Source organism: Aspergillus flavus, chromosome 8 (genome assembly GCF_009017415.1).
Source record: "Aspergillus flavus chromosome 8, complete sequence".
NCBI lineage: Eukaryota > Fungi > Ascomycota > Eurotiomycetes > Eurotiales > Aspergillaceae > Aspergillus > Aspergillus flavus.
In genome coordinates this window covers 1,155,373-1,167,647 of record NC_092403.1, presented here as the reverse complement: position 1 = coordinate 1,167,647, position 12,275 = coordinate 1,155,373, and the positions used below count along the sequence as shown (strand labels likewise).

The window sequence follows — 12,275 nt, the reverse complement described above, 5'->3', positions numbered from 1 at the left end:
AAGTTGGAAACCTATTGGCCACAGAGGGTCAGTGGTGCAGTTTAAGTTCTCTGGGGAAGTGACCTCGTGACAACTTCCCCAGGAAAACTGTATTTGGCTCAGCGGCCGGAACTTGAGTACTGGTATAAAACAGATTCTCGTGCTGTTTAACCAACTTTCTTTCTGCCTCGATGAGACGCATTAGATGTGTTGGACACCCACAATGCCTACCGTGCTGTTTGTCACCTCGTCCACCGCCATTATACCATGTCCCGCACAGAGCCGACCTCGCTGTTTGGCTCTGGTCCGGGGAACCACGCTCTAGGAATCAGCATTGTCGTGTTCATGTCCATCGCCCTCTATAATGCCGTCGAGCTGGTCGTGCTCATCCCGCTAAGCTTCCACCGCTACAGCAGTTTATATTTCTGGGCGCTGATGACATCCACTGTGCTCGGTGTTATCCCCGCAACTATCGGACCGTCCTTGCAGTTCTTCGATCTCATACCGCTATGGCTGAGTATGGTGTTGTCGAATCTTGGGTTTATAATGATGGTCCCGAATCAATCTGTGGTGCTCTACTCACGGCTACACTTGGTGTCACAAAATAAATTGGTCCTTGCCTTCGTGCGCTGGTTGATAATATGGAGTCTGCTCACGATCGTTGTTCCAACAATAGTGTTGAACGTCGGCTCGAGCTACATGCCACAGTCGCTTCCATGGGTGCAGGGATTCGAGGCTATAGAACGGATCCAGGTAACCTGGTTTGCCGTGCAGGAGACCTGCATTTCCCTAATATATATCTGGTACACTATTTGCATGATTCGACTTAGTCCAGACGAAGATAAACGACGACACAAAATTCTGTACGAGCTGGTGATTATCAACATCATGGCCATTGTCATGGATATATCGCTCGTGATCCTCGAGTACCTAGGGTTTTATTTTACGCAGGTTATCTTCAAGGCTACGGTTTACAGCATAAAGCTGAAGCTTGAGTTCGCTGTGCTGAGCATGCTGGTCTCTATTGTGCACCCGCCTAGGTCCAGCGTGGCCACATGGGGAACTAACTGCACCGCGTCGACTTTCTCCTAGCAGGTACTTTTATGTGGTATCCTTATTAGAAGCCCTACCGGAGATTAAGTAGGAAAATGAAATGACTGCCTCTCGCGTAGATATTCCAAGTACTGTCAATTATTTGCCACTTGTGCGATAGAGCACAGACCACCTGGAAATGGGTCATAACAGCCGCCACGATTCGTGCCAGCCAAATTTAGTGAACCAAGAGTGTTTTTTGCCTGTCACCACAGTTGCCGATAGCAGACATGCGCTGATATTGAGACTTCCGCCAATAGTGAATCCCGTTTTATATATTTCGATGGGTGCTACAGGGACCGTGACCTCCATCCAGGCCATAGAGCAGTGGGTCACCGATAGTACAATTATCCAGGATTAGAGTGCTTTCCACCCTCTAAGACTCAGAAACCAAATCGTCACTACAGGATAAGTGTACGAACGCTGATTTGGCAAACCTTCGGCCGGATATCGTGGACGAGGCAAAAGAATATCAACCCGATATCTCAGCTGGAATAATATGCTTCCAGAACGCCACCAACGGCAAACACGCCATATGGCAGCAACCTTAAACTCATCGGCAGGGTTGCCGACCAAATTTATGTTATCGGAAAGGTTCCCGACTTCTTCTCGGATGGAGAGATATGCCTGAATATCTTTCTATGATTTCATCTCAGGTATCTCAAAAAAGGCCTGCTAATGGAATGCACTAGTCACTGGGAAGCAATGAGGCGATGTCCCCCTTTTGTCTCTTCCTACCACTATACTGGTTTGAGGTGGATTGACTTGATATCTAGTACTCGATCATTCTATTCGTGTGACCGAAGATTGACTGGTGAGAATAAACATCGTGAAGGTTTCTTGATCATGTCACCAAGGACTGTCTCATAACACGATGGGACTAATTACCGCCACTGTTCTATCTAAGACATCCGGTCGAAACATGTTGAATATGACATAGTGTGGCACTACGTGCGCCGTTATCTGTGTCCGTAAGAAAGATTGATTCCAATTTAAGAATAGCGATAAGCTTACACGTACTGATATCGGCAGGGACATAAATTAAACAATCTAAAATCACAAGATCTACCGATCCAAGCAATCGACAGATTTAGGCATCGGCGATACCGAGTTCAGAGTACCATTGACCAAGAAACTATTTTTTATTGGAAACGGTCCGAATACAACATTGAAAAAGCAACAAAGTGATGCATAGAATGCTATCATTTGCATCAAATTTTCCATACGTAAACGGGCAAGTGACCCGCAATCTCAAGTGGAGAGTCACCGTCTCACTCCGCATATCAAACCCCCACATTCTTAATTACCTAGAGATAGGCAACTATAACATTCACCTCAGTATAGCCCCACCTATCCACCACTGATTTGACTATGACCTAAGGGACTGGAGGTTGACCGACGTCATTCCTTGGGCTTCAGCTACAAGTGGATCTACCCCATGTTGTGACACACGGACTCTGATAAACCTGGCCACTACCCGTACCCTAACAAAGATATTACGATTCCGCTACTCGCAGTGGGTGGACAAACGGTCACATTCATATTCTACTCTGGTGGGAAGGGGTCCAAGGCATATAATTCTGACGACCTATCCCTACAAGGGTGGTGTTCAATTCTCAAAGTACTAGTATAAAGAAGAAGAAAAAAACCTGAAGCTACCCAGCGTTGCCTTCTAAAAAAGGGCTTGTGAGTATAAATATTATGCGAGCCACATTTTGTTCTGAGGTCGTATGCTTTTCCACATTGGTTTTAGGCAATAAGAATTCTCGGGAAGCATCCCGTAGCTCGCCAGTAACTTCCTGCCAATACCGTCCCAATGCCTCGTGGAAAAGTCAACCCTACCGGTTGATTTAATCAGGGTTGCATATTCAGTGGCGGAGGCGCGGGGTTAGCCAGGTCTAGCCGGCCGCCCATTGGCTGTTAGTGTGCCCATGAGAAAACCTAAACCTGCCCGAAAAGTTACTAGGCCAGGAATAATGCCCTGAAGACAAGAGACTTGAAAAAATCGCAGGATGTCACAAAAGAAGGTCGATCTAGAACACCTTTCGAGGACAAATGGTTGATATCCCAAGGGTTACTCGCCAGGCTTCTGGACCGGCAAGGGATTGAATACCACGGATTGAAGGAAGTAGGAAGTAACAGTCGGGGGCTAGACTTTTCCGACTGCGGTGTACTACTAGTCTCAACGGATAAATTGTCCAGGGCTCCAATAACCTTCCCGTGGCGAGTAGCACTAGAAGCATGTCTGGAGATCCAATGAGGCAGGCCATTCCCGTGAACTGTTTCCTAATATGGCTGCGTTCATCTAGCCGAAGCCGGGCCGGGTCAACCGCAACGTCGTATCGTATTGGCGGGGTTCCCCGCACTCACTCACTGGTAGTGCGGGTTGATAAACCTGGGGGATCTGCGCCACTCGATACTACTTAGAGAGTCTATCTCTATTCTTGTCGGCAACGCCCCCCTTGCTTTTGCCAAGAGAGATCATGCCATCCGTCGTCCATAACCAATACTCGTCCACGAACTTCCTGGACTCGGTATTATTGCAAGGAGCTCTGCATGCTGTTAAATAGCCACCCTGATTATGTTTTCAGGGCCGGTTTATTTGGATTAGTCAGTACACCACTAGAACTTAACGTGGGTGGTTCCGGAGGGTTTATGTTTTAGGGTTTTGGGTTAGAGTTCACGCAGTCCCTGGGATGGATGATGGCGCCAGTGGCAAGTTATTCCCGCAATCTGTCGTGGTATTTACTTCGTGCCGTAATTGGACGCTTGATCAAGGACGGCTTGAGACAAGTGATATAAATACATCCAAGGGACACCCTTATATTGTTCAGTTGGACACGAAAATTAAATTGTCCTTGACCATTGCAAACAGGCATCTTAGATATGTCGGAGAAAAAGCAAGACGACATCTTCCCCCCCGAGCCCTACCATGTCGAGTACATCGATAAGGATCAGGGTGTCATTGATCAGGATGCTGTCTTTGGAGAAATCACCGAAGAAGGCCCGAATTATCGCAATGTTCGCGCATCCTCAAATAACATGAGATACTATAGTGAACTAACCATTCCACTAGGTAGGATGGCTCGGGACCACGGCCCTCATGATGAAGACCCAAATCGGTCTAGGAGTTCTTTCGATACCGTTAGCCTTCGACACCCTCGGTCTGATCCCGGGAGTCATAGTCCTCTGCGCTATTGCTGTTATTACAACGTGGTCGGACTATATTGTGGGTGTCTTTAAGCTGCGCCATCGGGAGGTATATGGGATTGATGACACGGGAGCACTTATGTTTGGGTATCCCGGCCGGGTCCTTCTTGGGGGGGCATTCTGCCTTTGTGAGTTTATCCTTAAACGATCTAGTACCCCGATCGTACTAATTATTGATTAGATTGGACGTTTGTCGCTGGCTCTGGAATGCTTGGTGTCTCTATCTCCCTTAATGCAGTCTCCACCCATGGCGCTTGCACGGCCGTCTTCGTGGCTGTAGCGGCGATTGTAGGCTTCATGCTTGCTAGCATTCAAACCCTAGCTCGTATCAGCTGGATCGCATGGGTAGGGCTGTTCGGTATTCTTACAGCGAGTAAGAGTCAATCCGCTCAGCTACTTCACAAGAATAATTTCTAACATTACCAACAGTCTTCATCGTCACTATTGCGGTCGGACTACAGGAGCGCCCATATGCAGCCCCACAAGAAGGCGTTTGGGTCTCAGACTATAAGCTCATTGCCAGCCCGAGCTTTACACAAGCTATCACTGCCGTGTCCTCAATCGTCTTTGCCTATGCGGGTACTCCTGCCTTCTTCTCAATCGTTTCTGAGATGCGCGAACCCCGCCATTATACCCGATCCCTTGTTATTTGCCAGTCAGTGGTTACTGCGACCTATGTCGCCATTGGTTGTGTTGTATACTATTTCTGTGGGTCTTACGTCGCTTCACCAGCTTTGGGCTCCGCTGGTCCGACTGTAAAGAAAATCAGCTATGGCTTTGCGCTACCAGGTCTCTTGATGACCACTCTACTTGTCATCCATGTAAGCTACGACCAAGGGAAAGGGTTGTGAGAGTTTTGATTTACTAATTTCGCTCCCAGTTACCAGCCAAGTATCTTTTCATCCGCATCCTGCAAGGCTCGAGGCACCTGACTGCGAACACAACTATTCACTGGGCCACCTGGCTCGGTTGCACTTCGGGAATCGCTATTATCGCCTATATCATTGCCAGTGCTATTCCCGTGTTCAACGACCTGGTGTCCCTGGTCGGTGCCCTCCTTGGCACTCTCATGTCCTTCCAACCAATGGGCTGCATGTGGTTATATGATAACTGGAGTAAGGGCAAGATCAGTAAATCGCCCAAGTGGATTTTCATGGTCTTCTGGAGCGGCTTTGTTATTCTGTCTGGCACCTTTTTGATGGTTGGGGGCACATACGGATCGGTTGTTTCCATCATCGACAGCTATAAAAAGTCCGGTGGCTCGGCAGCTTGGTCTTGTGCTGATAACTCCAATTCGGTCTAAGCTGAATTAACGAGGAATGCAAAGCCGATGCTCTTCGTTGCACTCTAAGCCACTGGTGGTGGCTACTTGTCTATATAGGTGTTTGAAGCGGGACTTACTATATCTATAGATGAGTATATACATATTCTAAGAATATAGAAGATACATATTCTTGTATTCGATTACACTCACGTATCTAAGATTATTAAAATGGCATTTAGATTATTAGAATAGCATAATATATAATTTCACCAAGTACTAGTGCACAAGGTATAGAGTCATGTGAAGAAATCCCATGTGATCTCATGTCATGTGTTGACCTTTCTCTCGTAATAAAGCTGAGATTCCTCTGCCTGCAGTGTAGTAGCCAGTCAAGGATTGAACTGGGGCATTTGTCCGTCTCAGTATCTTCCGATTTGCCTTTCATATTATATATAGATAACGTAGAAAACTATTGGAAAGACTCATGATAACACTCGACACATGTGGTCATAGAGCCCTTTTTCTGGGTCACAGAAATCCAGAGGTCATGGGACTCAGGGCAGTGAATGGATGCGCTGCCCCAGGCAACTTCCAAAGTAGGAACGCCACATGACCTACTGTTTGCATTGTGTTTCTTCTCCTTTTGATATCCTCCCGTTGCACACACACACACACATTCTCTCTCCCTCTCCCTCCCTCTCGTTCCTATCTCCCACAACAACCATGCCACGATCTTGCTGTCGTAATGCTAGGCAGCTATAGCTGCGCGGCTTAATTGCCACAACTTCCATTTTGAGGTCTCGCCATCGCTCTGGTGACAGAGCCTGTGTGGCTCACCATGAGCATCTTACCCGGGAGCAATGGGCCACTTCTGCCCTCCATCGAGACAAGTTGTGTCTCAACAGGAGTTACGAGGCCGCCGGTCCTTATTCCATCGCGTCGTCCAGAAGTTGACGACGCTTTGGGGAAACTCACTCGGATTGAGAAACCCTTGGTGAGTTTCCTACGTATTACTATGTTTACGGATGTTCATTCGTATCCTTGTCTAACTCTAGGATTTTTATTAGTCATGCCTCCGGTGATGGGAACCGCCTAGAGCTGCAGTGAGCGTGCTTTGCGCATCTGAACCGCTAGACCACATGACGATGCCCCTATGTTCGAATAGACATAAACCTACACCTTCGCGAGGACACAACAATAAGTTCACATCTTGGATCAGTCAGATGTTTGTCATGTTGTGTCTCTGGCCCTGCCCCTCTCTGGTGGAATGCGCATACTGGGGGAAAGGGCGAGGCTTCGATTATTTAGCGACGTTGTCCGAAGGGACGTTCCTTGACGCCATATAAACAGTTGGATCTAGAGACACTTACCGATTAGCTATCGAGTAGGGGGGACTGTGGGGTGTTGACCAGAGCTTCTGGGAGCTGTAGCTGCCTAAGCCTTGTGGCTGGTACAGGAACCTTTTGCGAAGCGGCACATATTGTAAGGGAATTGCTATTTGGGTTGGTTATCATTGGGAGGGACAAATATCACTGTGTCGATGGGTCATGCTGTAGGTTAAGTACACTAGATTTAGGCGATTCATCTTCCTTCAGAAAATTCTTCGTCTTGACGTTGTGATGTGGGAAGCGGACGTGGAGATCGGTTATCACAGATTGCGGGAGCTGAGCAAGTCACACTTGTATGTACTCTAGTATTCGACATGACATATACGAAAATGTCGCTATCAGTTAGGTGATAGTACAGTGTGCTTAGGAAAAGGGTCCAATCTGGTCATGGGACATTCTGTCACAACTCACCCTTGGTCAAATAGACAACATTATGTACACCAACATAAAGGCGCCCAGTATTTGAGAGATTAACACAAAGGCGATGGACGAGTAACGTGTTATACCAACCCTAGAAAGACATGAAGGTTCTTAACCACAGCACTGTTGCAAGATATATATGCTCCCAGGAAGGACGGTTAAGACTCTCTGGTGAATCTCACCAGAATGGCTTAACCATGCATAGTCTTATCGTGTAGCGTTTATGGTTTGGGTTAAGATTGCACGAGAAAAACATATATTGGCTGCATCTTGCGCATAGGAAGAAATATCCACCAAGTATAGTAACTCAGTTTGTATTCATCACTAAGGGTTCACTTGATGGTCGCGTTTCCACCGGAGTGTCCATTGGTATATGTAGAGTTTGTGTCGCTACATTTGTACCTCACGTCCTCATGTAGTTCGGCAGTCCTCGAGGCAGTATGCAGCGGGGATGTGCACTCTACTTTGCCTCGCCTGTTAAATTACATGGATAAATACTTAGTGCGAGTTATTCACCCCAAAGACTTTGATTCATCTGTATTCATCATTACATGTTGGCGATGGATCGCGAGCCTCTAAGCTATCCAGAAGTCAATGCGTTGACCACAGATACGTGATGATCGACAGACTGCGGATAATGAACGATAATGCAAGGGATGGAACACCCACATATTATCTACGTACTACATTCCACGAGGCCGCACCCTGTAGATGATATCTCACAGCCTTGCCCATATCGGAATATTAAAGTTGATGATCCGGTATGTTGGGACAGAGCCGTGCATGATGTTGAATTTTTCTCCGCCAGTGGTTGTATTCACCGATGATCTTGAAGGCGATACGATACATACACAGCATAATTTGGTAGTTCAGCTGGGTCGAGCTAGTAGATGAGAATGGAGTGTGATCCGCGTACAGCCGGGCATTCCGTGCCTCCAGTCTACCTCCCTAGTGATATTACTTATACCTGTTAAGTTAGTAGGGTCCCAGTATATCTTAAATACTTTACCTATCCACAATCTCGTTTTTATATTTCTCAACCTAATTTATATAAATATCAGCGTCGACTTAATATTACTAAGCCTTCCAAGGTCGATACTATACTATTCCGAGCAATGTACTAACTTAACTAGGTAACTTGGATTGTACGCGGGTCACTACCCATGAGAATAATGGGCGCCGTGAGTGATAATTCTGCGCCTCCTATCGAGGAACACCAATGCGAAGGCTGACCGAGGTTCCTTGAACGGCAGACCGATGGCTAAGGGGAAATAAAGGTCAGCCTTGTCATACCCGGCTTTCTCAGTGATCTTCGAGTCACCAAATCTTCCCCCCACAAGCTACTCGTCAGTCACCTTGTAATTCACATGGGTAACATAATCCTCTTTTGAAGTCAAGCCCTTGGTTACTGGGCTCGCTCCCACGATGTTCCGGTCCAGTATCAGGCAGAATAAACCAGAATGTTATTCCATGTCTCTCGAGAGTGTTTCTAGCAAACCATAGTTTACAATTCTAAAGGTCCTTCCTGATGTAGCGAGTAAATATTAACACGAACAAGAATTATATACAACAAAATTCTAAACTCAGGCTCATTAAACTCATGTTGACTTTGCCTTCGACCCGCGGCTCATATCCGGCCGAACAAGGTATTGGAACTTGAAGAAGTTCAAATAAGCAAGCCCAGTATAAGTAACAGGGACATAGCACGCTCCACGCCGAATCCACCACATAGCCACACGCGCCGCCCAGTCCGGCGACACAATAGCCTTACCCATCTGCGACTCGAAGGCAGCAGGCACAATATGCCGGTAAATAACGCGTGGATCATCGTATAGAGCACGAGCGTAGGGCATAAACGCGCGCTTGGACGCGGAGTATCGTTGCATCTCGGGAATACCCCAAGCAGGATGTATCTCAATCTCACTGCCGACGTACCATATCTCCGGGACTGTCTTACTCGCCCGTCCTTCCCCGGCTGCCTGCTGTTGTAGGAATAACTCGATGAAACGAATGGTCGAATTGCAATTGGAATCCATGGCATCTAGACCCTTGGTGCCATGCGACAGTATGAGGATATCGGCGTCTTCGAGAATTGGACCAACACGCGAGAAATCTTGATGTGTCCAATCTTTCCCGAACCCTATTTTCCGGACGTCTTTCACCCCTTCTGCCAGTAGTTGTTTCTCAATTGCGCGTCCGAAGGCGCCCGATCCGCCTGTGAGGACTACCCTTTTGTTTCGGACGAAGTATGCGGTGCCTGCTACCCAGTCGAAGAGTTTGACCATCGAACCCATGTACCGATCGGGATAAACGTGATGGAGGGCGTGAAACTCGGGGCCGACGAAAAGCCAGCTGCGGTCTTTGGGCACTGTGTCGAAGGCGATGTGGTTCGAGTCTCGGCCGCTCATGGCAATAACTACCATCGTTCTTATAAATTCGAAGGCGGATACCAAGATAAGCGGCGTGGTGTCGGGATCTCCGTTATTATCTGTGATTAAGCTACGGGCGAGGAACCAGCCGAGGACGCTTCCCAGGATTTTGCTGAGCATCTCCAATGGCAATGAAATCCATGCATTCTGCCGTAAGTATCGATTATTGAACTTCAGGGAGCGGTTATAGTAGAGATGGTGGAATTGGTGACACCAAGACAGCCATCGCAAGAACCGCCATTGTGACTTCGACCACTGGTGGAGGAGGTAATGGGCCGTATCGAAGAAAACCGAGCCGGTTATGTAGAGGTAGAAGAACGACACGGCAAATGAAAGCGGAGACATGATTGACTAACAATAGGCTTGTGCTTTACTGGTTTCATCCTTGGAGTCATTCTGGCGAATCGATATAAATAAGGGTTCTGGGAGAGTAGAACAAGCATTGGAGAGAAAGAACAGTTTCAGGGACCTCTGAGACACCAGCATCGCCACGAGGCGTAGTCGATATCAGGTTACCTAACCCCATCGTGAGGCCACTGCTCTGAGACATGCCTCTTGGCTTTGGTGACGTGATCCACTCGCGGGTCACTGGGATTTGGTTCGAGGTTGCTGCCCTGGAGGTTTGGAGCATGTGTTAAGTGCAACTTCATGTTTCGGTAGTTCTATTACGTGCCTTTAAGTTGTATTTAGATGCTCATATCTTCCATTTCTGTCAGCCTACTCATAAGAAACATTTATCGAAGTTTGTGTTGAAATATTATCACACTACAATGATCAGCCAAGAACCTCCATCGGCCACTAAAGCTGTATAAGAAAGTGCCAAGTCGAAGTAGGGTTGTGATAATCCATTACCCTACCGATGGTAAGGTCCAAAAGGTCACTTCATGGCTATGTCCACTGTGGCAGAACAAACGATTTCCTTGTATCAGATCCAACCACGAAGATCACTGAATGGCGGCGATCCGAAGGGGGAAGAGATACCGAGGTGATCCCCTCGTTGTAGCAAATACCACAGGATGGGATTTCGTTGTTACAGCCAGTCTCCCACATCAATTGATAGCAGCCTAGCAAACCCTAGCGCTACCCATTCACCCAAAGACACCAACATACCCTCCGAAATCCATCCAGGGGTCCAAATTCTCCACTCAGTTTACATGCTACATCTGGCTAGTGCAATATTATGAACGGAGTAAACATTCCGTAGTTTGGCGGTGACACCTCGCCATGTTTGAGACTTATCCCGATATGTACGGAGTAGTATCCCAGGAATTAAATCGGAACGGAGATCCATAGCTCAGTTCCGATCTCCGACCAGACGTTACTGAATCAGGGAGAAGCGCCAGCCAACGTGGATCTGCGACGCGGTTGGGCGTATTTTTTTCCTGTTCCAGATTAGTTCATGTCGATGTACTGAGTTGTCACAGCAGGGTCCAGGAAGCCAATGTTTTAGTGGCCTTGGTTCCGTTTCACATTCAGAAGGAAAGTGGTTGCGGTGAACCCTATTCACAAGGACGTTTCGGATTTCCCCGTTGGGCGGAATCGGCCTTACTCCACCAAGTGCTAGTTTCTAGAATGGTGCTTCTCTAGTGTCATTGCTGGACATTGGAGTTAATTTGCTCATTGCACGTCAATTGCTACGGCAGTAAGGTACAGGCAAGAATTGACATAATTGAAAGATACCCTCAAGAGACAGCCAAAATAAGGGGCTACCTAGAATAATCCTCGGTATTAGATCTGAGAAATCTCGGCGGCATGTTTTCACAAACCACAAAGCGAGACACCATTAAAAACCAAGGGTGGAATAGTCTGCCCCACAAAACGATTAAATGTGGAGCCAAGCTTAAAATAAGTCTGTTTAACGGGGAGCCGTTTGGCCTATCGGAGACTCAACCCTTTCTTCAGCCCTAAAACACCGCGTGGCAGTGCACACGAATACGAATGCGGATTGGATAATGGCTGCCTACCCCCGACGAAGATTTCAATTCAGTAGGGGGGTGGCTGTGGTGTGACGAGCATATTTGAAGTGCAGGTTGTGATTATGATAAGACGGATTAGGAAATGTGGATATCCATTACTCAATCTGTGTTAAATAGCGCCCAGAAAGGGCGCGGTGTGGGATTGAAGGATCTATAATACGAACCCGTATAGCTTCACAAAGTCGGCATGGTGCAGGATCACGTTACTTGGAGTGGGATCAATTCAATGGCTGCCTATAATCCAAGGTAGTATTTCCTAACACTCTTAGACTGCCAGATGCTACATCTCCATTTTATTTGCTCACTGCTGTATAGTCTCGTTTCTATGCGTGAGGTTGTAACTAGCCTGTGCATATCGGAGTTCAAAGCTTCCTTGTTCTTCAAGTCCGACAGAATCTAGCCCATGGTGATCCCCTGTTAGTCACCCTACCATTCGCTGCTCCGAATTATGGATAGAACTATGTTGTAATTCCCTCGTAATTATTCTTGGTCAAGGCTGCAGATGCATAGTCATGTC

The 12,275-nt window shown here is 47.2% G+C and overlaps 3 protein-coding genes across 3 annotated transcripts; 2 read left to right on the top strand and 1 right to left on the bottom strand.

The window, feature by feature from the left end:
* Nucleotides 1-246: 246 nt before the first annotated feature.
* Nucleotides 247-1,071, top strand: F9C07_12579 (uncharacterized protein; the record flags this gene model as incomplete). Its single annotated transcript, XM_041287583.1, has 1 exon — nt 247-1,071. The coding sequence occupies one exon, from the start codon at nt 247-249 to the stop codon at nt 1,069-1,071; it is 825 nt and encodes a 274-aa protein (XP_041151373.1).
* A 2,818-nt stretch (nt 1,072-3,889) lies between these two features.
* F9C07_2287234 (putative amino acid transporter) lies at nt 3,890-5,820 on the top strand. The gene is made up of 5 exons (XM_041287584.2): nt 3,890-4,092; nt 4,148-4,409; nt 4,463-4,654; nt 4,711-5,102; nt 5,162-5,820. The coding sequence occupies exons 1-5, from the start codon at nt 3,958-3,960 to the stop codon at nt 5,582-5,584; spliced, it is 1,404 nt and encodes a 467-aa protein (XP_041151374.1). The 5' UTR covers nt 3,890-3,957; the 3' UTR covers nt 5,585-5,820.
* Nucleotides 5,821-8,832: 3,012 nt separating this feature from the next.
* F9C07_2287233 (uncharacterized protein) lies at nt 8,833-10,263 on the bottom strand. Its single transcript, XM_041287590.2, has one exon. It carries the CDS (start codon nt 10,125-10,127, stop codon nt 8,952-8,954), a length of 1,176 nt encoding a protein of 391 aa, XP_041151375.1. The 5' UTR covers nt 10,128-10,263; the 3' UTR covers nt 8,833-8,951.
* Nucleotides 10,264-12,275: the final 2,012 nt, after the last annotated feature.

What these genes read in the sequence shown, in the direction of transcription:
- F9C07_2287234 (XM_041287584.2), top strand. Translation starts at nt 3,958, where the DNA reads ATGTCGGAGAAAAAGCAAGACGACATCTTCCCCCCCGAGCCCTACCAT. An exon ending in AAGGCCCGAATTATCGCAAT is followed by an intron (nt 4,093 to 4,147) that starts GTTCGCGCATCC and finishes CCATTCCACTAG; the next exon opens with GTAGGATGGCTCGGGACCAC. An exon ending in CCACTCTACTTGTCATCCAT is followed by an intron (nt 5,103 to 5,161) that starts GTAAGCTACGAC and finishes TTTCGCTCCCAG; the next exon opens with TTACCAGCCAAGTATCTTTT.
- F9C07_2287233 (XM_041287590.2), bottom strand. Translation starts at nt 10,127, where the DNA reads ATGTCTCCGCTTTCATTTGCCGTGTCGTTCTTCTACCTCTACATAACC.